General features: G+C 47.9%; 1 protein-coding gene across 1 annotated transcript in view; it reads right to left on the bottom strand.

Moving 5' to 3' along the window:
* Mtor (mechanistic target of rapamycin (serine/threonine kinase)) overlaps positions 1–27,688 on the bottom strand; it is a 112,053-nt gene extending 84,365 nt beyond the window's left edge. The window contains exons 1-19 of the mRNA XM_005404004.2: positions 27,570–27,688; positions 24,832–25,007; positions 23,991–24,099; positions 22,787–23,019; positions 21,742–21,942; positions 20,805–20,939; positions 17,484–17,759; positions 17,274–17,382; positions 14,005–14,191; positions 12,983–13,111; positions 12,068–12,312; positions 10,688–10,903; positions 9,619–9,824; positions 6,945–7,067; positions 6,229–6,318; positions 6,018–6,110; positions 5,233–5,367; positions 4,892–5,021; positions 3,264–3,514 (exon numbers count right to left, since the gene is read on the bottom strand). Coding sequence (XP_005404061.1) covers positions 3,264–3,514; positions 4,892–5,021; positions 5,233–5,367; positions 6,018–6,110; positions 6,229–6,318; positions 6,945–7,067; positions 9,619–9,824; positions 10,688–10,903; positions 12,068–12,312; positions 12,983–13,111; positions 14,005–14,191; positions 17,274–17,382; positions 17,484–17,759; positions 20,805–20,939; positions 21,742–21,942; positions 22,787–23,019; positions 23,991–24,099; positions 24,832–24,993 — 3,030 coding nt within the window. The 5' untranslated portion in view covers positions 24,994–25,007; positions 27,570–27,688. The remainder of the gene's footprint in view (positions 1–3,263; positions 3,515–4,891; positions 5,022–5,232; positions 5,368–6,017; positions 6,111–6,228; positions 6,319–6,944; positions 7,068–9,618; positions 9,825–10,687; positions 10,904–12,067; positions 12,313–12,982; positions 13,112–14,004; positions 14,192–17,273; positions 17,383–17,483; positions 17,760–20,804; positions 20,940–21,741; positions 21,943–22,786; positions 23,020–23,990; positions 24,100–24,831; positions 25,008–27,569) is intronic.
* Positions 27,689–27,719: the final 31 nt, after the last annotated feature.

The raw sequence follows: 27,719 nt of genomic DNA, 5'->3' as shown, positions 1-27,719 counted from the left end.
TTTAAAAATTAAAGGTGGCCCATGAGTAGAGGCCCGGTACCGGAGAAAAACCAAAAAAAAAAAAAAAAAAAAAAAAGACGGTAGATGTAAACTCAGGTATATCAGCAATTACAATAAATGTAACTGGACCAAATGACAGTTTCAAAGTTGTATTAAAAAGTTAAACAACTGAAAGCTAACACACACACACATCATAAATGCATGTATCTAAGAGTTCTAGTATTGCTTAAAACTCTAATGCTTGCCATAAGAGGATGCAGGGGAACTGATTATTTTGAGAACTGCTTAAAAGAAAAAATTAACCTGGCTATAGTGTATTTATAGGAGATCCATGCAAAACAAAGTCACAAGCCAGTTAAAAGTGGAAGGACAGGAAATATACATTCTTCCCAAAAAGACTGGTACACCTATATTAATATTAAGTAAATAAATGTTAAGGTATTACTCAAGATAAAAAGTGCTACTTTACCAAGAGTGGTGATACATGCCTATACTCCCAGCAATTTGAGATGCTGAGACAGGAGGAGCTCAAGATTAAGGCCAGCATGGGCAATGTAAGACCTCTCTCAAAAAAGGGGTCATTTCATAATGATGAAAGATTCATTTACCAAGACAAAATGATTTTAAATTTGCATGTACCCAATAATACAACCTCAAAAATATATAAAACAAAATTGACTAAACTATGAGAAATTAATAAATCTACCACTAGAGGAGATTTAACTCACTTCTCTCGGTAATTAACAGATCAGTAATTAACAGACTAAGCCAACCACCCCCCAAATAACAAAAACACAAAAGATTTGAGCACAGTATGGAGTAAGTTCAATCTAATGACATACACAGAACCCTGTGCATAACATTAGCAAATACACACAATTCCCAAGCATACAGGAAATTTAGGAAAATCGATCAAGCACTAGACCATGAAAGCAGTTTCAGCAAACATCAAAGAATCATAAACACAATGCAACTGAGTTAGAAATCAGTATTACAAGGAGAAATTTAAAACCTTCTAAGTTTGCAAATAAAATACCTACTTCTAAGCAGCTCAATGGTGAAGCTGAGATCACAGCAAACGTTAGAACATATTTGCTTCTGAACAATAACGAAAATACATTATTTTTCAGCAATGAAAGAAGAAAATACTATTGACATATAGTATATGGATAAATTCAAAAGTGAAAAAACCTACACACAAAAGAATACGTATTCTATGATCCCAATTATTCGGAACGTCCATTCATGAAAATCTACAACAGAAAGCAGAACAGTGGCTGCCCACAGCGTAGAACGAAGAACATCTGCAAATAAGCAAGAGGGTTCTGGCTGTGGTGACGGAAATCTCCTAAAATTAGATGGCTAGTAATGATTGCTCAATACTACAAGTATATTTAAAACCAATGCATTTTACTCTTAAGAAACGTAAATCTATGGTACGTAAATTTTATCTTAATCAAGTTTTTAAAGTTTTTTTACAAATTTGGAATGAAGCTAAGCAATACTTGGAATAAAATTTACAGCCCCAGCAGATTTCATTAGAAAAGAAGATTGACATTTCATGACCTAGAGTTCCAACAGAAGTTTTTTAAAAAAAGCAGAACAAAGAAAATGTGAGAAAAATAATAAACAGCAGATTAATGAAATAGAAAACAAAAATATAGAAATACCAACAAAGGCAAAAGTTGGTTCTCTGAAAAAAAAAATAACTGACAAATTTCTAGCAAGAAATTATGATATAAAGTAGTGTGAACAACTTCATGACAATAAATTTTATCATTTGGATAAAATCAATAGTTTCGTAAAAGGAAAAAGAAAAGTGAAGATCTTTGAGGCTGTTGTTAAAAACTACACATCAATTATGTTTGAGAACATAATTGCAAAAATTGGGGCTGGGGATTTAGCTCGGCAGCATAGCGTCTGCCTGGCAAGTGCAAGGTTGTGAGTTCAGTTCCCGGTACCAGAAAAAAAACCCCAAAAAGAAAAAACAAAAAGAGTAAAAAAATTGCAAAAATTCTCAATTAAGTATCAGATATAAAATCAATGCTAAAAACACACCATAACCAAGATGGTTTACACACATTAAAGTAACAATGTATGACACACACTGAGAGAGGAAAACCATATGATCACTTCAGCAGATGAAGAGCTATCTACCACTAGAACTGGTGGTATGCACCTGTAATCCCAGCTACTTGGGAGGCTGAGGCAAGAGGACCATAAGTTTGAAGCCAGCCTGAGCAACTCAAGGAGATCCTATCTCAAAACAAAAGATTAAAAAAGGGCTAAGACTGTAGCTCAGTGCAAAGGCCCAGGGCTTTTATCCTCAGGATAATAAAAATTTTAAAATAAATACATAAATAGAACTGCGGGTATAGCTCAGTGGTAGAGCGCTTGCCTAGCATATGTGAGCCCCTGGATTAACTCTCTAGTACTGCAAAAAAACAAACTGAAACAGACAGAAGCAAGATTAAAATATTCACTGCAACTGCATCTAACCAACACTGTGATGGAAGCCGTAGGAGTGCAATGAGGAAAAGTAATTAATGATTTAAACATTAGAATGGAAACATCAAAACTACTTTTTGTCTTTTTTGTCAGACTACATGATCATCTAGAGTGACAATCTGAATCTATCACTAACTTATTATAATTAATACTAATTCAATGAGGTTGACAGTCGTAGAGTATAACACATAAAAATAAACTGCAGGCAGGTGTGGCGTGCCATAGTCCCTGAGGGTTGGGAAGCTGAGGCAAGAGGATAAGCCCATGAGTTTCAGATCAGACTGTGCAACATAGCAAGATCTTGAATTGTTTTTTTAAATTACAGGTTTTTTTTCCCCTTGTCTTTTTGAGACAGGGTTTGCTATGCAGTTCAGGCTGGCCTTGAGCTCACTTTGTAGCCCAGGCTGGTCTTGAACTCGCAACAATCCTCCTGCCTCAGTCTCCGGAGTGCTGGGAATACAGGTGTGCGCCACCATGCCTGGCCAAATTTTTTTTTTAATTATACTTCTGTATTCCAGACTCAAAATCAGAAATTAGAATCTCTAAATATATACTACTTCCTCCGGATGTACATCTTTTAGGTGCCCCAAGGGGAAGAGCCAGGAAACGACTGAACTGACTACACATTTGGGAGTTGGAGGTTGAGGGGAGGGAAGGCACGGGGCTCAGCAGCAAGCAGAGCGCAGCATTAGGGAGCCGAGGCGCGTGTGTGGTGGAGGGCAGACAGAAGCAAGGATGCAGTTTTATGTACTCACTTCCCGGATGGCCCCGTCACAGACCCGGATGACGTTCAGGAATGTAGGCATGACCTGGGGCAGGAACTGCACACACTTGAGCCCCAGGGACTTGAAGATGAAGGTGATGGCCTGGACAACCATGGTGTGATGGTGAGAGAGAGACTGGTCTCGGAAGATCCGCATCAGGGCCACCATGGACACAGCGGGATAGAATTCATCCAGGGGCAAGTTTCCCATGTTGACCAGCATTTCACTGGTGCTGTAGTCAGCTAGGACCAAAGGATAACGTGAGTTATAATCTACTCGTGACATGTTTCTGACTTCAGGCAGGGCACGGTTAACAGCGAACAAAAAACCTCCTCGAAGACATTAGCATTCATATCATTTTCCCTCGTATGTTCTAACCTCACTGGGAATATGAGCTCTATTAGGAACTGATGAATGGGCTCACCATCTGAGACCGAACGGGTTTTGGCTTTTCTATTACCCAAACCACCAAAGCCTAAAACACTACATGATGGGTTTTTCTTTAAATTGCTATGTCTAACTTAGCTTTGTACCACTACAATTCACAACTTTGTAGCTGAAACCATCAATAAAAATAATTACTTCTCCAAATGAAAGTAAAGGGAATTAAAGTGGGCAAACATCTGTTTTGCAGCTGTCTGGTCTCCCTGGGGCATTCAGACAAGACAGCAGGCAAATGTTCCCGACCGGAACAACAGGCTCTCAAGGACGCTGCCTGGCAGCATTAGCAGGAGGAGGAGAAGGACCACAGCAGGTCAGGAGAGGCCCACTGCGGCCACTGAGGAAGACAGAACCCAAGAGAGACGAGGCTCAGGTTCCACTCTCGACCACCCGGCAGGATAATACAAAGGCACACTTCTCTAACAGCCGGAAGAAGGCATTGGAAACAATAGGTCTAAACACTTGTGGTGTTTAGAAACAAATTATTTTCTTTTGAGAAAATAACATCCTGCTGGAATAGCTGGGATAGCCAGTGCTGAACCTTAACTTTCAGAAGCAGGCCTGCCCTGGTGGACAGTGGGAGAGTCCAAGAGCATCGCCTGTGCCCTCTTCCCTGCCCGACTTTCTCAGGCTGGTAGTGGCAATGGGGCTCTAAGGCCAGATCTCAGATGGAAGAAAAGGGGGCTGGGGATTTAGGTCAGCGGCAAAGTGCCTGCCTGGCAAGCGCAAGGTCGTGAGTTCGGTTCCCGGTACCAGAGAAAAACAAAAAAAAAAAAAAAAAAAATCAGATGGAAGAAAAGAGCCCTGTATTTCTGAGAGCTACTAGTTTTTCTGTGCCCCAAGACGTGCCTCAGCATTCCCTATCAATTAAGACACAGACAATTTAATTATGTTCTTTTCATTCTTCGGGGGCTACAGGAAAAAAATCATCAAAGAGGCACAGAGAAAGAGTGAGAGATGGTCAGAAGGGATGAGGCTATCCTCTTACCTTCATCACTGACACCAAAAAAGAGTACAGACTCAGCCTGGACTGACATGAGGTAACTTATCATTCGAAAGTTGCTGCATGAGCCGGTATCCTATCATTTCTACTATCCAGCCTAAGACGCTCCCTAAACATGGCCAGTCAGAGCTTTGAGCCAAAACTTGGCAAGACTCTCTTGGTTCCCACAACTTACAGGAATCCTGACTTGACTTGGATTCGGACAGGCTGACAGCAGAAGCATCCCGGGACTGGTCAATCATGCCGATGTTCACTTTGTGCTTGTAGGGATCCAGAGCCCCTAAAAGCCCTAACACACGGATGGCCTGGGTGGGAAAGGGGAAAGAGAAAACGTCCACCACACCAACTGATTACCACAGATTTCACAGATATCCCTCTCATGTTCCACAACCCACAATTCACCCCCAGTGGCCAGCTACACGAGCAACATGGAGGACGCTGAGCCTGTGGCTGCTGCAACCTTCTCTCTCCCTCGCTCAGCAAAGTCCCTGAAGACCAGGTTCCCGTGTTTCCTACCTCTCTCCGTGTGCCCTGGTTCTGCTCGGTCTTCAGGAAATTCAGCAGCACCTCAAGCAAGGTGGGGTACTTCCTGTAGGGCTCCACCACATAGCCAGTGCTGGCCACCAGTTGCCCCAGGGTCCACAGAGCCACCTGAACAGGCCAAAGAGCACATGGCTCACCAAGCCAGTAGGAGAGAAAGACAGCATGGCTGTCCTCCCCACGTCAGCACTGCCAGGGGCTATTCAAGAAGAGACATCCCTCGTAAAGACAGTGACCATGAACAGAATTCCTGAGAGCATGAAAACATGGCCGATCAAGGGCCAACCCACAACAATCACTGGTCAAAAGATAAAGAATACCCGCACCTTTCTTCAAGGAAATACAAAGTTCTTCCATATCCCAAATGGTTAACAGGAGACTCAAAAGGAAATTTAAAGCATTCTTAATTTTAGTCCAAGCATCTAATAATGTCAAACGACGGGAAAGGGTGAGCTGAGTTGTTGGTCCTCAAAGGCTAAAGCCAAGGCTTTCTTTCTCCTTCCAGGAGCTGTGGCTCTGACAGCTGATTTGCATTGTCCTTGGCACGAATGCTCTCGCTCAGCCCTGATACTCGCTGTACGTAACTTCAGGTCAGGATGGCAGTGAACTCTGGTTCCAAGTTTTTTCTTTCTACTCAACCAACAAACACTGTCAAGCACCTATTCTGCACACACTGGCTGGGCACGCTGAACTGAAGAAGAAGAAACTGGTTCCTGGCTTCTGGGCTCTGGCCTGTTTAGTCAGCAAGCAGGGGCACTCACCTGCCGTTTGGCCAACAGAGAGGAATCCTGGAGCATGTCCATGATGATAATGAAAAGCTCGTCAACCCATTTCCTCATTTCCAGACCACTAACCTGAAATGAAAAGGAGGGTAGCAGGCAGGGTTGGACACTACGGCATTAAGAAGTATTCCGACTTCCTCCAAGGTTAGAGTTGCTTTCCACACTGCAGGAAAAGGGGCTGGCACCTCACCTGAGCCAGTTCGCCTATGGTGGCCAAGACATTATTGATCACGCCTGGGTTCGGATCAGGGTCTGGATCTTTCAGTTTCAAAATTAAAGCCTATGGAGAGAAGGTTTGAGAAAAGGAATGCAGATGAGAATCTATGAGAAATACTTCTTTTATTTAAGTAAAATCTACCCAACAGGCTATAAATAAATACTTCTAGGCTTTATGAATATAAATAACTATTTCTAGGCTTTATGAATCTAGATGTTTTCTAAAATGTGGACTCCTAAACTTTTCTTCATGAGTACAAGTTTAACACCAGGAGAGCTGGGAAACAACATGACTTAAAGACATTTCCTGTCTCTCCGTTTAACTACGGTCCATCGCCTAGATATGCAATTATATTACGAAAAACTTTATGATTCGAATGTACTCAGATCTGAAGCTTGAGATTTTAAAGCACACTGTTCTTCCTTATGGGAGAGCCATTTTATGTTGCTATCCACCCACTTCTCTCCAAGCCCATCTAATGATGGGCCTGCAGCACCGTATCTCTCTCCTAAGGAGAAAGAACACCTTTCTGCAACTGGTGAGATTCTGGGTACTCTTTAACCGGAAGTGCTTGAGTGGCACTCAGCTCCAGGTCTGGGACCGAAGAAACAATCGACCAGGGAAACAGTCCCACCTCCTAACCACATGCAGATAAGACATCAGGACAGTCTCTGTCCCGTGTGTATTACCTTCAGAATAGGCTCCATGTAAGGGCGGATGAGTCGGGGGGCGTTGGAGACCAGGTGCCCCAGCATGCGGGCACTCTGCTCCTTGATTCTCCCGATGCCACTGTGCTCTAGCTCTGTCAAAATCTATAGGGAAGAAACGCTAAGTGTGGCAGAGGGCATTCCAGAGAGGGTCTGTCTGTCAACATAGAAAATGTGTAGAGAACGAGGGGAAGGAACCAGACCTCCCTGGGGGATTGAGTCACCGCTAGACATTCAACAGCAAAGGCACCACTGCAGTGAACACAATAGGCCTGGATATAGCTGTGAATGGAAGAACAATGGTTTGAAAGCAGCCCCTCTTCCATCATAGCACCCCGAGGTCCCACAGTCCTCTCAAAAGCATGGCTTTTAACAGTGCAGCAGTCACGGAAAGCTGATTAGGGTTTGCATAAATGAGGAATGAAGAGAGGGCTCCCTGGGAGAAAAGTCTTTGTGCAGAGAGCAAATCAGAAGAGGGGCTAGAAATCATGATAAAGGAATCAAAGAACATTTAGAAAAGCTGTGATGTTGACAGAAATGCTGATGCTCCGTAGCTGTTTAGGGCACATGTAGATAAACCCAAAGAGTTAAGGATTACATCAACACAGTCCCCTTGGGCTTCACTGAACAGAAATAACATGTTTGTTCTAACTGACATCCTTAAACACTAGCACATTATGCTCACAGGGATACAGACGTAGCTAACTTATTAGAGACAGACTTATGGATCGCTGAAGCTGCCGGAAGGAATCTCCGAGCACCGAGGAAGTGAACATCACAAAGCCCGGGTTAACTCAGCTACCCACAGAAGGCATCCACAACGCAGTAATATACTTTCATCTTTGGTTACTGATTTAATAACCCTGATTTTGTGTGTCCTGCTGAACGCCTGTTTTCTCCCAGTCACAGGGGATGGCGGTGAAAGATGGAGAGAGATACCAAGAAAAATGCAGGGGCTAGGGATTTAGCTCAGCGGCAAAAGCGCCTGCTTGGCAAGCACAAGGTCGTGAGTTCGGTTCCTGGCACCGGAGAAAAACAAAAACAAAACAAAACAAAGAAAAATGCATAGCAGCAAAAAGATGGCTGCTGGCACGGAACTGTGCCCCGGGAGCAGAGCCCAGTGATGTGGGGTAGTGCAGGCCAGAACTGAGCCAACCTCACGACACCCTGACAAGAACCAACGCCTACCCAATGACCAAAGCCTTGAGTAAAGGCCAAAGCCTTTACCAACACCGGAAGCTGTACTAGTCGATTGAGAAAATCAGTATCAAAATTCATTTCTTTAGTACCGAAGATGGAACCCAGGGGTGCTCTGCCACTGAACTACATCCCCAGTCCCACTCCCCTTTTTAAAACTTTTTATGTTGAGACAGGCTGTTGCTAAGTTGCCCGCACTGGCTCAAATTTGTAATCCTCCTGCCTTTAAAAAAATAAATAAAAATAAATTAGAATTCGGAGTTTCAAAGGTTAAATTCATTACACGATAAATTCATTCAATGGCTCCCTAGTATCAGAAAAATGGGATGGCCTGATAGCTGAGTGCCAACTTCAAGAGGATAGGAGCCATGTCTGACTTATTCACTGGTATATTCCTAGCACCCAGCAGTACCTAGAACACAGTGGTGCTCAAAAAGTCCAAGTGAACATACTGATATCCTAAGAGGTACTTCAACACCAAATTAATTTTAGCACAGTTTGAGCTCAAAGGCTCAGTGATGATTTCTTTCCTTCCCAAAGCTTTAAGTTAACAGACTTTGCAGTCCTAACATGGGCCAGCAGTTACAGAAATAAAACACTGCGCTAAAAACTAAGTACCAACGTAAGTATAATTCATTAATTTATTGATTCATGATATCATTTGTGGCCACTTTTAACTATGAAAATTGTGAATAAATGACACTTCTCTAGAGTAAGTTATACATATTATTGATTTCCTGTGCTTAAGTTCTTTTATATTATAAAAAGTGTGTACTTTAAAGAAGCCCTGGAGGCGGGTCAGGAAGCAGAGGGCAACGTGGGGACAGGGCGGAGGAGGGGACAGGAAATGGCTGGGTGAGCCACAGAGGCCCAGAAGAGGCAGATGGAACGTGCCGCATGGAGGACCAGACTAGACATCACTGCGCAGCCAGGTTTCAGCGGGAACTGCACATTCTACTAGATCTAGAAGCAATGGCAACCCAGTCTCCTCTAGGCTACCGTGTGACCTGGCACGTCGTTAAGAATGAAAGTGGGGGACCCCAGAGCAAGGACAATGACTATGAAAAGAATGGCACCACGTCCACACGTGTTACTGTTAAGAACCACGGCCTCTGTGCTTGCACCGGCACGGGTCAGAGCAGCGGGAGAGCAGGATAGGAGGTGCCGAAGCCTGGCATGACCTACTGAGTGAATACAAGAAGAAAGAGCTGCGCGAAAAGTTCACCTGGACAGAGAAGCACCCTGGCGTCACACTGACATGAGGCTCATGAGCAGACAGCCGTAGAACTAGAACTGTAGTTGCAAAGCCAGGAAACAAGTGGACCCTGGGAGCCAAAGGCGGCTTCACCAGGTATCTCAATCCTTCTCCTCTTTCCTTGCCCTCAACTCTCCTTGCCCACGAAGCTCACCGTGGGCGTCCTCTCCCCACTGCCTGCAGGTCTGACTGTCGCCCCGTTACCTGGATGAGCATCTTGCGCAAGAAAGGCATGACGAAGGCCGGATTCATGCTGCTGAGTCGGCCCACAGTGCAGATGGCCAGCTCCCGGATCTCAAACACCTGATCGTTCAGGGCCACAAACAGCGCCTGCAAATTCTCTGCCTGGGCCAGGTGTGCATCAAAGCGCTCATCCAGGGACGCCAAGACGCAGTAGCGGATGTCGGGGTCTGCAACAGCAAGTGAGCCTTTGAACCCCTCTTCATGAAGCCACCCCTCCAGTCCTTTCCCAGCCTGGTAGGTGGGTTCCAGATCCCTTCCTCTCATCTAATCTTAGGTTATTTCTTATCCCTTTTCATATGACTAAATGCAAAAGAATTAAAGATAGGTTATCTTATAATAGCTGAACGTTAGATTTTTGGTCTTTTTTTTTTTTTTTTAGACAGGGTCTAGCTATGTAATTCAGGCTGGCTTTGAACTCACTATGTAGCCCAGGCTGGTGTTTAACTCACAGCAATCCTCCTACCTCAGTCTCCTGAGTGCTGGTATTACAGGTATGCGATACCACGCCCGCCTGAACATCAGCTTTTTGAGGGTGAAGCTCTCTAGAGAGGTCACGTAATGAAACTGGCTGCTTCGCACTGCCCCAAACTCCTGACTCCCTGTTATGGTTTGCAAAGCCCCATGCACTTTTAGATGGGGCTTTTTCGGAAGTAGCTGCATCTACAGGGATTGACTCACAGTTCAGATAAAGGATACTGGGAATAAGTGTGGGTGACTGCTGCATCAGTCCACTGACTAGACTGGCACCGCCCTAATCCCAGCAGTCTGGATAACATAAAAGGGGCAGAAAGAGGCTTGTTTCTCTCCTCCTTGCTTGCGGCTTTTGCTGTGTTCTACCACCATGAACAGTTGCCCTTCTATGATGTGCCACCCTGCCTTGGAGCCAGCTGATTATGGACTGAAACCTCTACAAACTGTGAGTTAAATAAAGCTTTCCTCCTCTAACTTTGGGTGTTGGGTATTTTGTCTCAGCAAAGAGAAGAAAGTAACTAAGACACTCCCCCACATTGCATCTGTCTGTGAACTTTACCGGGATCGGTTATCCCAACCACGAGCAGTTTGCTGAGCACATCGGCCACCACTTGCACTGCGGTCTGGCTAACCACATGAGCATGGCCACTGATGAGGTGGATGGAGGGTGTGAGCAGGCGCGAGCAGGTGCGGGCAGCTTCCATGCGGATCTCCTTGTGCTCGCTGTTCAGGAAATGATCCGCACAGTGGCGGACAAACTGGGTCAGGGAGTGGCCTGGATTCAAAACAAAGAAAACAGAAAACACTGCTGCTTTGGCCAAGAAGGTCTGTAATCTGCTAAGCTGTATTTTTCATTTTGTGGCTACTTGATTCATTTTCAATAAGGCACTGATCAAACTTCGAACTCTTCTCTTAAAGGGTAATAATAGATGTCTTCCAGCAGCAGAAAGGCACAAGAGGGTGATGAGGGAAGAGAGACAGAAAAGCCACCTTTCCCCCAAGCCCTTTCTCAATTCCATCCAAAGAATGTATTTTTTGACCCAAACGCAAAACAATTCTGGATCAAGTTTACCTCATCCATTTTAGTCCCCAGATTTAAATATCAAAAATGTGTCTGATGTAGGCTGGATTTAAACATAGCTATTTTCTATTGATTAGGAATAAATTATCCTAAGTATTCATGTAAGAGGAGGAACTGTGACAAGAAAACCACAGGGGGCTTTAAATTGTCAGACAGCAGCTGGGTGTGGTGGCACACGCCTATCATGCCAACACTTGGGAAGCTGAGGCAGGAGGATCATTTCCAGTTTAGTCAGCCTGGGCTACATGGTGAAGGCCAGCCTGAACTACATAGCAAGACCCTGTCTGAAATAAAAGTCTCCAGGCCACAGGTTTAGGCTTTTTGTACTTGCCTGTTTCCCAGCAGTCTTGACTAGCCTAACCTACACATCTGAAATTTCAAAAGTATCCATTTTTCCTCCTGCAACAGACCTCCCTTATATATTACCGTGGCTTTACCTGCAGTTTAGAACTCCGAACTGAACTACACTGTACACACTCTTGGCCGCCACACCACCCTGGGAATGGAAACACCCCAACGTCCTGGCTTATGCACTTTAAAGCATTAAATACCACCTCAGCTACGGGGAAGTGGGAAGCAAGGAGGTTCTCTGACTGGGCCATCCCTAAAGCACAGTTTCCTTAGATCGATGCATACTTTCCCCAAATATCATCCATCCGCAAACTCGGTACGGAACAGAGAAGCAAGTGGCAGGCATTAACAACACGTGGAAACAGTCTGGGAAGGAGTGGCTACTACAGAATCTGTGTCTGTCTGGAGGATACTGGGGAGATACTGGGGAGATTCCAGGTCCCCCCATTCCCTCTCCCAGGTGCCCAGTCACTCACTAATTCGGCAAGAGCCATTACAATCTCTTACCTTCAAATTCAAAGCTGCCAAGAGTTCGGAGGGCAAGAGTGATGCTGCCCACATCACTGGCCTCAGGGAGGGTGGCAAGGCCAGGAGAAGCCAGCTGGTGGGCCAGGCCCTTGGGCATGCCTGGGTGCCGGAGGGGTTTGTGCATAAGGACCAGGGACAGCATCTTCAGCAGCCCGTCCTGGATGTCCTTTTTCAGCTGCGGAATCTGGCGGCTCAGGTCGTAGAGCACGGCAGTGAGGGCAGGGCTGAGGAGAAGGACAGCAGTCACATGTGGGTCAGGGCAGGCTGCCTCAGCAGTGCCTGGGAAGAAAGAGCCCTTCCTGCCCAGCAAGGGGGTCAGGCCCCTCCACCGCTTGGTCTCTAAAGAAGAAAGGGTACTACAAAGTAGTCATTGCTGAACTCTCTTGGCCTGGTCTCGGACTTCAGGACAATCTACAAGTGTCTGGTCCTCACCATAGGAGAACTTGTTGATATAATGCAGCCCCTAGAGAAGGCCAAGTCTCAATAAACAATGTGAGAAAAAGATCAAGAGCACTACCTCTTGAAAGACTAAAGCAATTTACTTAGAACTATAGCTACGAACATTTGTTGAGCACTTCCTACAGAGCAAGCTACAAGCAGCTATTTCATGAACTCTTCCATCTAATCCCTACAACTACCCTAGACAACAGGATTTTCTATGGTGCTCACTTTCGGATGAGAAATTGAAGCTCAAAGAAATAACTTACTCCAAACTGCAGAGCTAGCTAGTGATGGAACCAGGATTCAAAACCAGCCTATGTCTGTAGTTGGAGCTGTCTGACCTGTCTAAATCATTGTGCAAGGAGCCACACCTTGCCCTTCCAAGGCAGTCACGCCGCTGTGGGCTGACCTTTTGTCACTGAGACAGGGCAGGCTCAGCTTTCTGTTACCCACCTGAGTCCCACGGCCAGCATTGGCTCCAGCAGCTCCTTGATGTCCTGCTGGATGCCCGGCCCCATTGCTCGCGCCAGCATGCTGATGCATGTGAATACTGTGGCATCCACCTGCATCGCTTTCTGCCTCCTGCACAGAAACAGACTGGCTGGTTTAGACACAACGACTTTCTGTAACACCCTACCCCAAGACCACCTTGGAGCAGGAAGGCAGGTTGCTCAGGCAGAGCCAGAACCTGTGGGAGTACAAGTCGTCCACTGCAAAAGCCCTGCAGATGTGCGTGATCTTAGTGACCGTCCAGCAGATGGCAGTAACGTGTCTTAACTGTCTCACCTATGGGATAGTGCAGTTCTGACCAAGGAATGTATTTAGGAAGCAAATTAATCAATGTGTTCATCAGGGATGAGAGCTCGAGGCACAGCCATCATATGCAAAGCAATTCTTCTTTCTCTGATGAGAATGCTGAGCTTTAGAATGGGTGGAGCTTATTAACTCACCAAAGCAGTCCTTGCTAATAACACAGGAAAATAAACACACAACTCTATTAACACTGACTTCCTAGCCTGAGCTAAGACACACTGGCCTCTCAATCTGGCAGGGTGCGGCAAGTTTTCTCATGTTTTATTCATTGCGAGGTTCAAGAGATGGAATAACTTCAACTTTAGCGATCAGGATAAAGATACTCGGTAAGGTCCTTTCAGTTTTGGTCAATGATTCCTTCCTTTAGTTGAATCAAAAGCAGACATCTGCATGTCTGGAGAGTTCCTGTACACATTAATGTTGTAAACAGCACTGGCGGCTGACATTCTCAGGTATGCAGCTTCCCCAAACATTTACGTATCTGTCATTCCACTGGCTAGAGGCTAGACGTCAACTGAGGAGGTGCTGTTCTTTATGCAATGCTACACCTGAAGTGTAAGCAAGCAGGGGAGGGGCGTGAGCTCCACCATGGAACTGGGCTGGAGCAAGCTTGCTCTCCAGCCTAATGCAGTGGAAGGAGAAGTCCTAAGAGAGACACTCACTTGTGGGCAAAGTCCTTAGGGGGCAGGGCTGCTCGGATGATGTCCAGCACGCGAGGCAGGTAGACCTTAAACTCTGACCGCACAGCCACAGAAAGCAGGCCCAGAGCTTGGAAGGCTGCTGTACGTTCCTTCTCCTTCTTGACACAGCTCAGGACATGGTTCATGGTATCTTGAAGGTACTGGGTATCTAAAAGGACAAAGTAGATGACTCAAGGTCAGAGTTCCCACAGAACACCTAATGTAGGAATAAATTAGCCAGGTGCATGTCTGTAATCCCAGCTACTCAAGAGGCTGAGGCAGAAGGACTGCAAGATCGAGGCCAACCTGGGCAACTTAGGAAGACCCTGTCTCAATATAAAAAGGGCTGGGGATGTAGCTCAGTCGTGGAGTGCCCCTGGGTTCAATCTGCAACACTGCCAAAGAAGAAAGAACAAAGAAGGAGAAGGAAGAGCAGGGGTGAGGAAGAAAAGAAAGCCTCTTGGGAAAGACGTCAAGAATTCAGAGAATGTACTTGAAAGGATGTCTTACACTAGACAATCACTCACTAGACACATCTTTTGGAAATATTAGAAATATAAGCTGTTTTTCCCTTTAAAAACACTCCCAAAACTTACAAGGCCTCCAAATGAGTATCATAATTGTTCCCATTAGGGTTACTTCTGAGAAAAAGGTTATATACTTTTATTTAGAAATATATGAAATATATGTTTAGTCAGGTGTGGTGGCACATGCCTGTAATCCGAGCTACTTGGGAGGCTGAGGCAGAAAGGTCCCAAGTTCAAGGCCTGCCTGGGCAATTTACCAAGATCCCCCTCTCAAAATTTAAAAAGGGCTGGGGATGTAGCTCAGTGGCAGAATACCCCTGGGTTCAATCCCTAGTACTACAAAAGAAAAGAAAAGAAAAGAAAAGAAAAGAAAAGAAGGAAGAGAGAGCAGGTTAAAAATGTTAAATCTTGTTTAGAAACAAAGATGGTGTCTGTATTATTTTGATTTCTTTTTATAATGAAGTTTAAAGGAACATGGAATACTATTTGCAACTAGGCCATTTCAGTCAGCTTAGGCCTGAAAATCACTTTGCTATTACCTAGAGGTTTTTGCTACAGTTACATGAGAGTAAGATTTAGTTTGCAATTTGGAAAGCCGCACGTGTATTTTCATTAAGTCTATATACGCCAGCATGCAAGGGTAGGCGATTCCTGGGCAACCGAAACAGGCGTTTTTCTTCTCAAGGCTGGAATTTCCTCATTTGTCTTTCTCCTGTTTCTTCTCGCCCACCCATGCCAGCCCCGAGTCTCAGTCTAGGAACACCTATGTGACAGCGGAGGAGCCAGCGTCACACAGCCACGAGGAAGGCATAGGTGTTGAGGGCTCCCAGGCTCCCAACCAGCTCATTCCTGCCTCTGCTCTTACGAGAAATGTCTTCTCGTAGCTCTGGGGACAGACAGCAAGGCATGTGCTGGGGCTCGGAAACACAAGACCAAGGGGGTAGAACCCTAAAATCAGATTGACCCAAGAAGGGAAATGAGTCCTTTACATATGGGGGTTGCCTTTCAGCAGGAAAAGCTTGAATCCAGAGCATAATTCCCTTTTCCAGATTTAGCATCTTAAGCAGGAGGGCAGGAATCTGACATTGAAGAGACTCCAACCTGGTCTTGAGGCATTTTTGATATTTGAAATGTTATACTGGGCCGGGGATATAGCTCAGATGCACAAGCGCCTGCCTGGCAAGCGCAAGGTCCTGAGTTCAATTCTCGGTACCAAAAACAAAACAAAACAAAAGAAAAACAAAACAAAAGGTTACATACCACCAGAAGCTCAAGCACTGACTTCACACTGAAAGCTCAAAACCAATGGCACTTAGATAATGCAGCATGGGCAGGTGCACCCAGACTAAATTTCACCAACGTATTATTTAATAAAACAACAAGCCCACATCAAAAGGAAGCCCCAGGGGCCCTCTTTGTATCCTGCTGCTATGCAGCCTTCTGAATGTGTCACAGCAACTGCTTCTACAATGTGCCAGACTTTGATCAAATTTGGCCTAGTTATTAGTTCCTTTTGAACTACAGACTTTCAACCCAAGATCATTTAAAGCTCTACTGAGCAGGGCGCGTCTGATCATTAAGAGCTGCTCGGTACCAGCCGGGAAGAATGGAAAACTGAAAAACTACAGGTGACTTTCATTCTGTCATTCCCCTCTCGTTCAGTGATTTGATGACCAGTTGTCTCGTCCTTATCTGACACGTTCTCCTCCGTGCACACAGCCTGCTTAACGCCTCACCAGCGAGGCTTCTCCTGCGGCTTCATCTGGGCTGGGTGGTGTGTAATGAATCTGCGCCAGGGAATGGCAGCTGCTGAGGGTCAGGCTGGCCCTCCCCTCAGGTTCCTGCTTCTTGCTCAGTCCTGAATGCTTATTAAGCATCACAGGGAAATATAAAGATATCTGAGACGGGGTCTCACATTCATCAAGTGGGATAAGGGGACATTAAATATGAACAGACAATTGCAGTATAATGTATGCCTCTACCTCATTTCCAAAATGGGTTTGAAGAAGCTCAAGGAGGCATTAATAATGCAAGAATGGTTTCCATTTATTGGAGCTCACTCTGTGCCAGGCACTATAGCAGCAACTTAGGCCCTCATGCCGTGCATCTTAAGAGGAGGGATTATTACTTGAATTTTCCAAGTCACAAAGTGGAGGCCTAGGAAGATCAAATAACCTGTCCAAAACCTCACAGTGAGGGACTGTGGAAGGATTCACCCTAGATCTGACGCCAAAGCCCTTCTACAGCAGAATGCCACAAAACATCTGCAGCTGGAGTAATTCAGGGATGGTTCACGGGGACACACTGGTACCTGAGTTGGGCCAGATTCCATAGCCAGGAATTCTCACTGCCCACCGAGGACAGGGCAAGAACATGGGAATCCACAGCCGGATCTGCCTCTGAAATACCCAGCTCTCGCGTCCTACATGTGGCGAGGCTGCTGCTGCACAGCCTCTGCCTGAAACCCCCCTCCTCGGGTCTCCATTCATGTACCTGGTGACCTCCACACATAAGCACTTGCTTGGCCTAGACCTGCCTTCCTCCCTTCGCATTCTGAGTGTTCCTCTGTCTGCTGCCTCAGACATTAATGGAAAACTAGGCACACTGCGAAGGAACCAGACTAGTCCCTGTATCAGTGATCCTTCAGTGTGAAGAGACGCAGTGTTCTGGAATCACCTGTCCCCTGTCTCAGACGGTAATGGTATCTCTCACAGACATCCTCACCTGTGAAGGCAGAAGGTCGGAACGCAGCCAAGCGGGGCAACAAATTAAGGATTGTCATTTGGATCAGCGAGTTCTTGCTATTCCTGCATTTCAGCACCCACTGGCACACCTGAGAGAGGAAGGATAACGGGTTGGCAGAGGAAATGAAGTGAAGAGCCTAGGGGGAGGGGGGGAGGGGGAGCGAGAAGGGGGGGAGGGGGCTGGCATTACCTGGTCGAATTTTTCCTCCATCAGGTCCCTGCAACACCGACTTTCCACCAGGGTAGGCTTGGCTGGGCTGGGGGAAGCTCCAAACCCCATGAGGCCCTGGTGAGAGCTGTACCCCAGCAGCCCCACCAAGGCGTTGGACTGCTGGGGCTGCACAGCCTGGAAACTGGTGAAGGGGGTAATGTGGCGAGGTTTCGTCCCAAAGCCCATGAGATCTTTGCAGTACTTGTCATGCACCAGCTGCTGCTGCGTGATTTCTTCCATTTCTTCCCTCAGACGCTGCATGAGAAGGAAGGGGAAAAAAAAACCCAACTTTACTTATGGGTGGCATTCAACCAGGGCACTGTGGAGTCTACAGAGCACTACGTTTGCCCAGCCCTCTGCAACTCTGCCCGAGTGGAGGGCAGCCGCTCTTCACCTTGAGGTCCACTGTTGCCGCCCTTGCAGGGGACCTGGTTTTGTTCTAACGCAGGCAGGAAAGCACCACCTACTGAACAGCGAGGAGGCTGCATGGCGACTGCAGCTCCCTGGGGCTTCTACCTCCTGCGTCATTTCCCGGCCAGGTTTGGGAAGGCTGATTTGCAAAGTGCTGTGGCTACAGACCGAAGATCGTGGCACAGGCGGCAGGCAGCCCCATGCCAACACCCTGCTAAGGATATCTGGTCTCTCTCTTATCTCAGAAACCTACGTACAAAACTAGGTAATTTTCTCAGAATCCTAGTCCACAGGAGAGGAAGCTGACTGGTGGAGAACTGCATCGCCCCTTTTCCCAAGGACTGCTTAATAACTCACCCTCCAACAGCTCACACTGAGAAAAACATGAAACAGCTTCCCAAGCTTCCAAACTTTCCTTGGCCTCTATTTTCATTTCCCAGGAAATCTTACCCACTGCTCTGATCAAGGTCACCAATGGCTCTTGGGCTCCTAAATCCAATGGCCAATTCTCAGTCCTCATCTCATGGGACACATTCACAGCATTTGATCCAGCTATTTCCTCCTTTTTTGAGACCCTTTCCTTCGCTGGCTTCTTGGCCCCCAGCCTCTCTGGCCGCTCCTTCCCAGTCTCCCTCGGCTCCTCCTCATCCTTACCTCAGGTTGACAGAGCCATCTTTTCCCCAACTACACTAGTTGCTTTGGTTCTAACCCAGTCTCATGACTTGAAGTGACATCCACACACTAGTTCCTCCTAACTCTGTGACTCCCTCGATATCCCATTCACATGCCCAACAAGCAGCTCAGCCGGGTGTGGTGGCGCGTGTTTGTAACCCCAGCACTCGGGAGGCTGAGGCAGGAGGATTACGGCAAGTGTGAGGCCAGCCTGGGCTACAAAGTGAGTTCAAGGCCAGCCTGAACTGCATAGTGAGACCCTGTCTCAAAAAAGCCAAAAAAACCCTTAACCGTTCAAAACCAAGTCCTGACCTCGCCTCCTAACCTGCTCCCTCCATCCCAGTCTTCCTCTCCCAGCACTAGGCAGCTGCATCCTTCCAGTGTTCAGGCCAAACGTCTTCACTGTGCCTTCTCTCTACCCACTTCCAGCCTATCAGCAAATCCCAAAGTTGAATCCGTCACTCCGTCACTCCGTGCACTTGCCTCCTCCCAGCCAGACTATAGTCTGGGCTGCAGAAGCCCCTGCTCAGATGCTGCAGCTCCCTCCTAAGCAGATTGCTGACCTCAGCCCTCAGCCCTCCAACAATCTACAGTACTGTCAACACAGCGGCCCAAATGGCCTTTTAGAAACATGAACCACCTGTCACTTCACTGCTCAAAACCCACAACGAGCTTCCACTGCACCACACAGAAGGTGCCGTTCAGTGGCTTCCCGAGGCCCTCTGCTCCAGGTGTTAGTCAGACCCCATCTCCCACCACCTGTCCCCTGCTGGCTCTGCCCAGCCACAGCGGCGTTCCTGCCGCTCCCATAGGCCTCGATGTGCTTGTACCAGGGCCGCGCGGCCCTTGTACCAGCTGAACCAGCCCCACAGAACGCTCTTCCCCAGACGCTGGTGTGGCTTCCCGCCCATCTCGTTCACGCCCGGGCTCAGACACCATCTGCGCACTCTACCCCGCTGCCCTGCCCTGCCAGTCTGCACCGCACCGTTCACCATATCGCTGATCACAAGCTTTTACTGATCTGCGTATGGTCCGTCTCCCCCTGCTGGAAGGTAATCTGCTTTGTTCAGTGCTGCGTTAGTCTAGCTCACAGAACAGAATGTTCTGGGCATTTACTAGGTGCTCAGCTGGCATTGGTTGAATGAGTGAACAAGTCATGAAATTTAATCCTTATGTCTGAGTAGTTCTTCGTGATTAACAAAGCACCTTTGTGGGAACTATTTCACTTCAATCTGACAAGCTTAAGTGTTAGGTGATGTCATCCTGTCTTACTGGGAGAAACAAAGATCGGAGAGCTGCCTCGGCTGCAGCGGAGGCACGATTTCAGACTCAGGTAAGAAACCTTTGCGCACTACCATTTACAGAACACCCACTAGGTATCCGGTGCTGAGCTGGGCACTTCACATACATTTAGAAGACCCCTAGGAACCCAACAAGGCGGGTGAGAGCCCTGTGGGAAGTGTGGGAAGTGAAGTAAAGGAGGCTAAAGGGGTAGAGTCACCTGCCCGAGCACACAGGGTGCAGAGCAGGGGGACAGGGGCCAAACGCCTTTCCGTGCTGGGTGCACCGTCACACCTGCAGGGCACAGCCGCTACCAGTGACCACTGGGGTCAGATGCAAATCGCAGGCCCAGCTGCCTGCTCCCCCAGGCTCTCTCCCTAATCACAGCCTCCCAATGTTAAGCTCATCTTCTCAAGCTAACACAACCCCGCTCCTTGCTTCCGCTCCCAACTCTCCACGTGCTGTCCCCACGCAGCCACGCTGTTAGAAACGCACGACGCCACACCGCTCCCGAGTGCGCAGCTCTGGCGCCCGGCCCTGCAGTCACGGTAAAAACCGGGGCTCTGGGAACCGCGAGCCTGTTCATTTCGCCCTCTTCCCCTCTCCCTGGCTGGCAGTGCCTTTTCCAGTTCATCAGTGTGTGAAGCTCCCTTCCACCTCACAGCCTCTGCCCAGCACACAGCTCCAAGCCAGCTCCTTTGTGTCATAGTCTCACTCCAGGGGAGCCACCTCAAGGGGTCCAGCCCTGACTCTCCACCTACCCAGCCCCACTCCAAGTACTCCCTATTTTTTTTTGCTTGTTTTATTTCCCTCAGGGCAACGGTTGTTTGTTTCTCGTCTGTTTCTCCCCATACAGCCTCAGCCTCAGGGGACAGGCTCTCTCCTGGCCTGCTCGGAGGCACCCGAGAGCCTAGACTCCGCCGCGCGGCTTCTCACCTCTCCCTCCATGCTGCTGATCCGGACCAGCTCGTTGAGGATCAGCAAGGCACCGTGGATCCGATCATCCCGATTCATGCCCTTCTCTTTGGCCAAGGTCTCGTCAAACCCTTTTTCTGCTTCTTCAAACGTGTGCTGCAGCGAGAGACAAGAGTGCCCTGATTGCCTGTGGTCGAAGTGAGAAAGAACACAGGCCGGCTCTGCCCGCACTGGGGTTTCTGAGATGTTACAGCGCCTGCACGGTCCCTTGGGTGGCATTAACAACACTACCAAGTGCGCTTGTTCAGTTTACCTGCAGCTCTCACAACAAGTCCCTCAGAGGGGCTGGGGATTTAGCTCAGTGGCACAGCGCCTGCCTGGCAAGCACAAACTCGTGAGTTCGACTCCCGGTACCGGAAAAAAACCAACAAGCTCCTCGGGCAGGTATCCCTGCCATCCCTATGTAACAGCTAGACAGCACAGGTTCAAAGAAGTGTCCACCGTCATGTGGCAGGAAGGGAACACATGCTCAGGGCTCCCCTTATGATATACGCCTCACTCCTAAGTTCCCCTGGAAGCAGCCATCAGCCAGGACTCAGGATGCTAAATCAGTACTGACCATATTTCATCGATTCTGAGACACCTATTTTCCATGATCTAACATCTCTGCAAGGAGCTGTCTTTGACCTGTTAATAAGAAGGTACTAGCTCAGTTTAACTGGCAGGCTTGCATTCTCAGTGATACATAAAATAACCATGTGGCTATCAATAGAGTTTTGCTTTACTCAAATGCAATAAAGTGACTACTGATTCATACCGAATACGCAAAGAATTATTGAAGGCCACAATCAACGTGACACTAAGGCTCTGCAGCCAGGGACTGTGGCCACCCTTTAGACGAAGGGATTCTCTAGGTAAACGTGCTTTGCCAGCAGCTGTGCGGGAGCCAGGGCCTCACCCGGTACCACTGGGGCTTCTGCATCTCCTTCGGCTCCCGCTGGGTGGTGAGAATCAGACAGGCGCGAAGAGCGGCCACAGCTCCCTCTCGGATGGCCTGCTTGGGGTCCCACACAGCCACGAAAATGTTGTCAAAGAAGGGCTGCACTTGCTGGAAGAAGAAGGTGGGGACGCTGATGGCCAGCTCACGGAGGACCAGGACCTGGGAGAGACAGGCACATGACAGTGAGGTTTGTTCTCTCAGGAGGGCGGATTTCTGTCATCCTACAGCAGCTACACAGCAGGAGGACAGAAGCCTCGCCGGGCTAGCTCGGAAACCCTGGGGCCAGAGAGGTGCAGCTGATCACACATCTGGGCGTTCACAACCCCAGGCTATTTATAAATGCAGCTAAGCTTGGAAGAGCAGCTCTGGAAGGACAGATCTGTTTGATGCTTTTTATACCACTATACTGCAGCCTAGAACCATGCCTAAAGTACAGCACATAGTCTATAAATGTTTCTTGCATGAATAAACATGTTCAACATTCAATCTCATTATTATTTTCATTTTAAGGAGGAAGAAACTAAAAGCCAGAGACGGCCAAGTGAAAGAGCTGTAAGCGGCAAAGCCAAGACTCAAACCAGGGTCCAATGCACGCTTCCTCCAATACCGCCTCCTAAAAGGGGAGCTGACCGGAAAACACCCAGCTGACACTTCCTTTTTTGATAGTTTGTTTGGGACAGGGTCTCTCTGTGTTGTTTAGGCTGGTACTGAACTCACTATGTAGCTCAGAATAACCTCAAACTCACAGTAATTCTGCTTCAGCCTCCTGAGTGCTGGGATTACGTTATGCGTCGCCATGCCCAGCTGCAGCTGATGTTGCCAATCCCTACTACCCCGTTCCTAAATCCTCTCCCTTACACACAGACCCTATCCCAGCTCACAGCCTGGACTCCTGGCCCACCAAACCAGCCTCTAACGGAGACAAGCCTTGGGAGGCAGAAGAGATCTCAGCACAGCACTGTGGCTCCCGGCCCCAGCCCTGCACCTCCCCGCTGGCACTCACGGCTGCGTGTCTCCGGCCTTCGTTGCGGTCAGCACCCAGCCATTCCAGGGCTCGCTTCACCTCAAACTCCACGTATTCAGCCGTGAAAGTGTCCCCTGCCATGGCAAGACGCCCAATGGCCTTGGATGCCATTTCCATGACAACTGGGTCATTGGAGGGGAGGAGGTTACGAAGGTAGTTGGCAAACCTGCCAATTCGTGTGGCATTTCCTCCTTCCACTCCTATGAGGCTGGCTGCAAAAGACAGGGAAGCAAAAGATGAAGGCGGGACACACAGTGGCCAGGAGTGTGCTTGGTCTTGAAAGAGAACCTGGCAAGTGGCACTTCTGTTTCACTTTGACGACCTCTGTACATAGTAAAGTTACTTTTTTTTCTTTATCTTTTCTTTGCCTTTTTTTTTTGAGACAGGATCTCTCTATGTAGTCTAGGCACTGAATTCATGGCGACCCCCGCCTCTGACTTGAGAGCTAGGATTACAGGCACATACCACCCTGCCCTCTCATTTTAATGAACAGATACCTGTGTCAGAAATACTTGCATAAAGCAAAATCATCTCATTTTAGTTTACAGAATTTTGTTTTCCCTACGAAAAGGAGAAAACGAACCTGGGCTAAATTCACAGTATTGACGAGCAATGTTTAGGAGTTGAAAATTACCTTTTCCACATGTAAGCCCCACAATGCCGAACTGTGCTCTACTCTGGAACCAGAGCCTACGAAAGGCAAGGTGGGGTGGTGGAAAGCAAGCGGGCTTCTTCTCAGCTCTGGAGAACTGTCTGCCTCTAAAAAAGTCACTTAATGGCTCTAAGATTCAGTTTCCACATCTAAAAATAATTGTTTAACTTTTTTTTTTGAGTATTGGTGACTTTGCAATGAGCTACATTCCAAGACCATTTTTTATTTTGAGACAGTGTCTTGCTAAATCACTAATTGCCCAAGTTGGGTTTAAACTTGCAATCCTCCTGCCTCAGCTTCTCAGAGTGCAGGAACGCAGGCGTGCACCAGCACGCTAGCCTGTGGTGCCTTTACCCCAGGCACAACACTGCTGCTAGGGTTCATGCCTGAGTAAGTGCACTGAGAGCTACAGGCTCCTGGAGATTCTCGAAACAAAGACTAAGCATCTAGTAAGAGGCAGAGGGTCTGATACAGCAGACATGAAGGTGTGGCCCTTTATTCCTAGTTGCTATGTGACCAGACTGTCCTTACCGATGGCCAAGATGCCACCTTTCCTCTCATTGGCATCTGAGCTGGAAACCAGTTCAAAAATGTGATGGTTCAGCTGATCATAAAAGCGAGTGGATTCCTCTTGACTCATCTGCGAAAGAAGACACAATTTCTAAGGTCTCCCTGCTGGTGCTGGAGCGGCAGGGGGGCATCTCAGCATTGGTACTGGGAGATAGCAGGTGTAGTCCCAATCAAAGACAAAGCTACTGCCCGTTTCCATAGTTTCAAAGTGTACAGCAGCTGAACTCACCACTCCTCCACTTAACACCTGCGCTACGCACTGACTCTACTCCAGAGCAGACTTATGGGGCTGCCTAGTACCAGGGACACAGGGGTGCTCGGGCCAGTGTCCCTGCCCTCAAGTCTGATCACTACTTAGAAGGTCCCAGGATACCAATCCTCCAAACCCAGCCCTGCCACTGTTATCAGACAGAAAGACTTGGGGGCTGGGGCACAGTACAGACAAAAAGGGAAAAATTAAAAGAAATGGCTGAATCTATGCTGACTCTAAAACGTGACCACAAACATGAGAAACAACACTGAAACGTGCAACCACTGCGGAGCAACCTGCCCCTTCTACAGACAGGAGAGATGTGTGCATTCTATTTTTTTTTTGGTTTTTCTCCGGTATCGGGAATCGAACTCACGACCTTGCACTTGCCAGGCAGGCGCTGTGCCACTGAGCTAAATCCCCAGCCCCCGTGAGATGTGTGCATTCTAAAAATAAAGCCCTCACTTAGCTGTCAAAAGGAATCTAAACCAGCGATGGCACGGTTAGCCCAAATGTCCCACAGTGACTGGCCCCATATCACCCAAACTCCACCTCTCGCAGCTCCATGGTGACATAGTGCTGGAGCTCCTTCGCGGCTTTGGCCCTGGTCTCCTCATTCCGGCTCTTCAGACCGCTGGCAAACTGCTGCAGGACACTCACGTTGCTAGAGGTGGCGGCAGCTGCGGTGGCGGCGGCAGGTCCCGTTCCCAGCATCTTGCCCTGAGGTTCTTTGGACAGAAGCTTTGTTTAATATTCCAGGTAACACATCACAGCGATAAATTCACGGCCCTAGGGTCCTCAACACAGATCTCCGCTCCTCTCAGTCAGGCAATTCTATACAGCCTGAGCGGTCTCACTGGGGAACTCACGGGAAGTCTAGGTTCATTCAACAATGACTGATGTTTAGAAGAGACAGAGAGCTAGAGAGGGTCAGACTGTGGGCTGCGAAGCTAGACTACTCAGGTCTGAATATTCCACAGTCGCATACCTTGAGGAAGAGCATTAAAATTCCTTAGTTTCCTCAACTACAACAGGAGGATCCCAGTCCTCATGAACTGAGGTGAGGGTGAAATGAGCTGATACATGTTGGAAAATGTTTACTCAGTATTGGGTACACAGTCCGTCCTCAATCATTGCTAGCTATTAATTAGTGTAACTACCAGTTGCCAGGCAGCAGAGGTGGGGAAGTAGGGGGGGAATTGAAAATAACTAAGACTGCTCCTTTCCCCGAGGAGCTCAATTTAAAGGGGGAGATTCTTATTCTTCAGGATTGTCTAGTCTATCATAAAAACCACAGATAACTTTAAATTTGCTTGGGCCGAGGATATAGCTCAGTAGCACAGGGCCTGCCTGGCAAGTGTGTGGTCCTAAGTTCGAGTCCAAGTACAAAAAAAAAATTTAAATTTGTTAGTAGCCATATTCAGGAAAAACAAAACAAAACAAAACAAAGTGTGGTGGTACATGCCTATAATCCCAGTACTCAGGAGGCAGAGGCAGAAGGAGCTCAGTGAGTTTAAGGCCAGCCTGGAATACAGAGCAAGACCCTGTCTCAAAAAAAAAAAAGATTTAAAAAAGGAGAAATTAATATATTTTATTTATTCCAATATATAAAAAAGATCATTTCCACATATAACAATTAAAAAATTGATATACTGCCTTTTATTTAGGCAGTACTGGGGATAGAACTCAGGGCCTCACATATGCTAGGCAAGCACTGTACCACTGAACTATATCCCCAGGCCTTCTTCAAATTCTTTTTATTTTGAGGCAGGGTCTCACTAAGTTACCCAGCTTAGCCTTAAACTTGGGATCCTCCTGTCTCAGCCTTCCAGGTAACTGGGATTACAGGCATGCACTACCACACCTAGTTAGTGTGCATTTTATATCTATAGCAATCTCCACTTGGACAAGTCATACTTGAAATGCTCTACAGGCATATGGGGCTGCTGGTTATTGTTCTGGGCAATACAGCTTTTTAAAATACTAGCATAGTTGATCCTCTGTATCTATGGCTTCTGTACGGCTGTCAGTAGAAAATATTTTGGAAAAAAAAAATCTTCTTAATGAACATATACAGACTCATCATTATCTGCTAAACAATACAATATCACAACTATTTATATAGTATTTACATTGTATTAAGTATTATAAATAATCTACAGATGATTTAAAGTATACAAGAAGACCTGCATAGGTTATATGCACGTTTTTAAGCCATTTTATATGAGGGATTTAAGCATCTGCAGGTTTTAGTAGAGGAAGCAAGTCTTGGATTTTTTTGCGGGGAGGGGTGTTAGTTTTTGGAGACAAGGTCTTGCTATATGTGGGCCTGGAACTATGTATCCCAGGCTGTCCTCAAATTTGCAGCAATCCTCCTGGTTCAGCCTCCCAAGTGTTGGGATCGCAGGTGTGTGCCGCAATGCCCAGCTAGAGTCCTGAAACAAGTCTTCCACGGATACCAAGGGATGCCTGTACTTCAAAGATGAGCTACAAAGACACCAATTTGTTTCTAGGACCGTTCACTTCCTAACTGTGTACTAGTCCTTCCCTCGAGGAGCCTATGATACACAGGAAATAGAAATGATCAGACAACCACAATAAAGTGGCCACCAAAGGGCTCAACCCACACTGAGAGTGTGTCCCGATCACACTGGAGAACCGATTTCTCAAAACTCTTTTGTATGAATGAATTCGTGAGACGCTGGCGTCAAACCAGGGACTAACTGGTTTTGAGAAGCTTTAAACGCCTCTTAGGGAGAGGCAACGCAGGGATTCCAGTAGGAAAACTACCAGCGTGTAGGACGGACGGAAGGAGGCTGAATCAGGCCACCTCTCTCCTCCGGGCTGAATTCAGCGCAACCACTGGCAGCCCAGGATCCCGAGGCTGTCGGCTGCAGCTTCAGGAAGTTCAAGCTGCGCGAATCAAGCCCGGGCCGAGGGCGTGCGGCAGGCACAGCGCGAACCCCGCGGACGCGGGCGAGCTCCGCCCCGGGCCCCGGGCTCGGAGCGGTCTCCGGGGCGGAGTGACCGCGAGCGTGGCGCCCCTCGAGGCAGGGCCCCCATTTCCAGGTGGCCCATCTGCAGGCCGGGAGGGGCTCCGGGGAGGTGAGCGGCGCCCGCGGTGGGCGTCGGGGGCTCATCGGCGCCCGGGTCGCGGGGCCGGGACTGCGGGACTGCACGTTCCAGCCCGGCGGCTCCCCGGACACCCCCCACCGCCGCCGCGACCGGGCTGGCCGTGAGTCTGGACGTTCTGCCGCCTCGGACGGGTCAGTGCCAGGTCCCAGACTCACCGCGCGGCTTCGGCCGACGCCTCAGATGCCGCCGCCAGCACCGTTACCACCGCTGCAGGCCCCCGGCCCCACCACCCGCTTTCCCCGCTGTCCTCTAAACCGGGCGGGAGATAGGGCGGGCTCCCAGCCCCGAGGGCCAATCAGCGGACG

The sequence above is a fragment of the Chinchilla lanigera genome, unplaced genomic scaffold (assembly GCF_000276665.1).
Source record: "Chinchilla lanigera isolate Chin_1 unplaced genomic scaffold, ChiLan1.0 scaffold00085, whole genome shotgun sequence".
NCBI lineage: Eukaryota > Metazoa > Chordata > Mammalia > Rodentia > Chinchillidae > Chinchilla > Chinchilla lanigera.
This window is presented reverse-complemented; position numbering and strand designations above follow the sequence as displayed.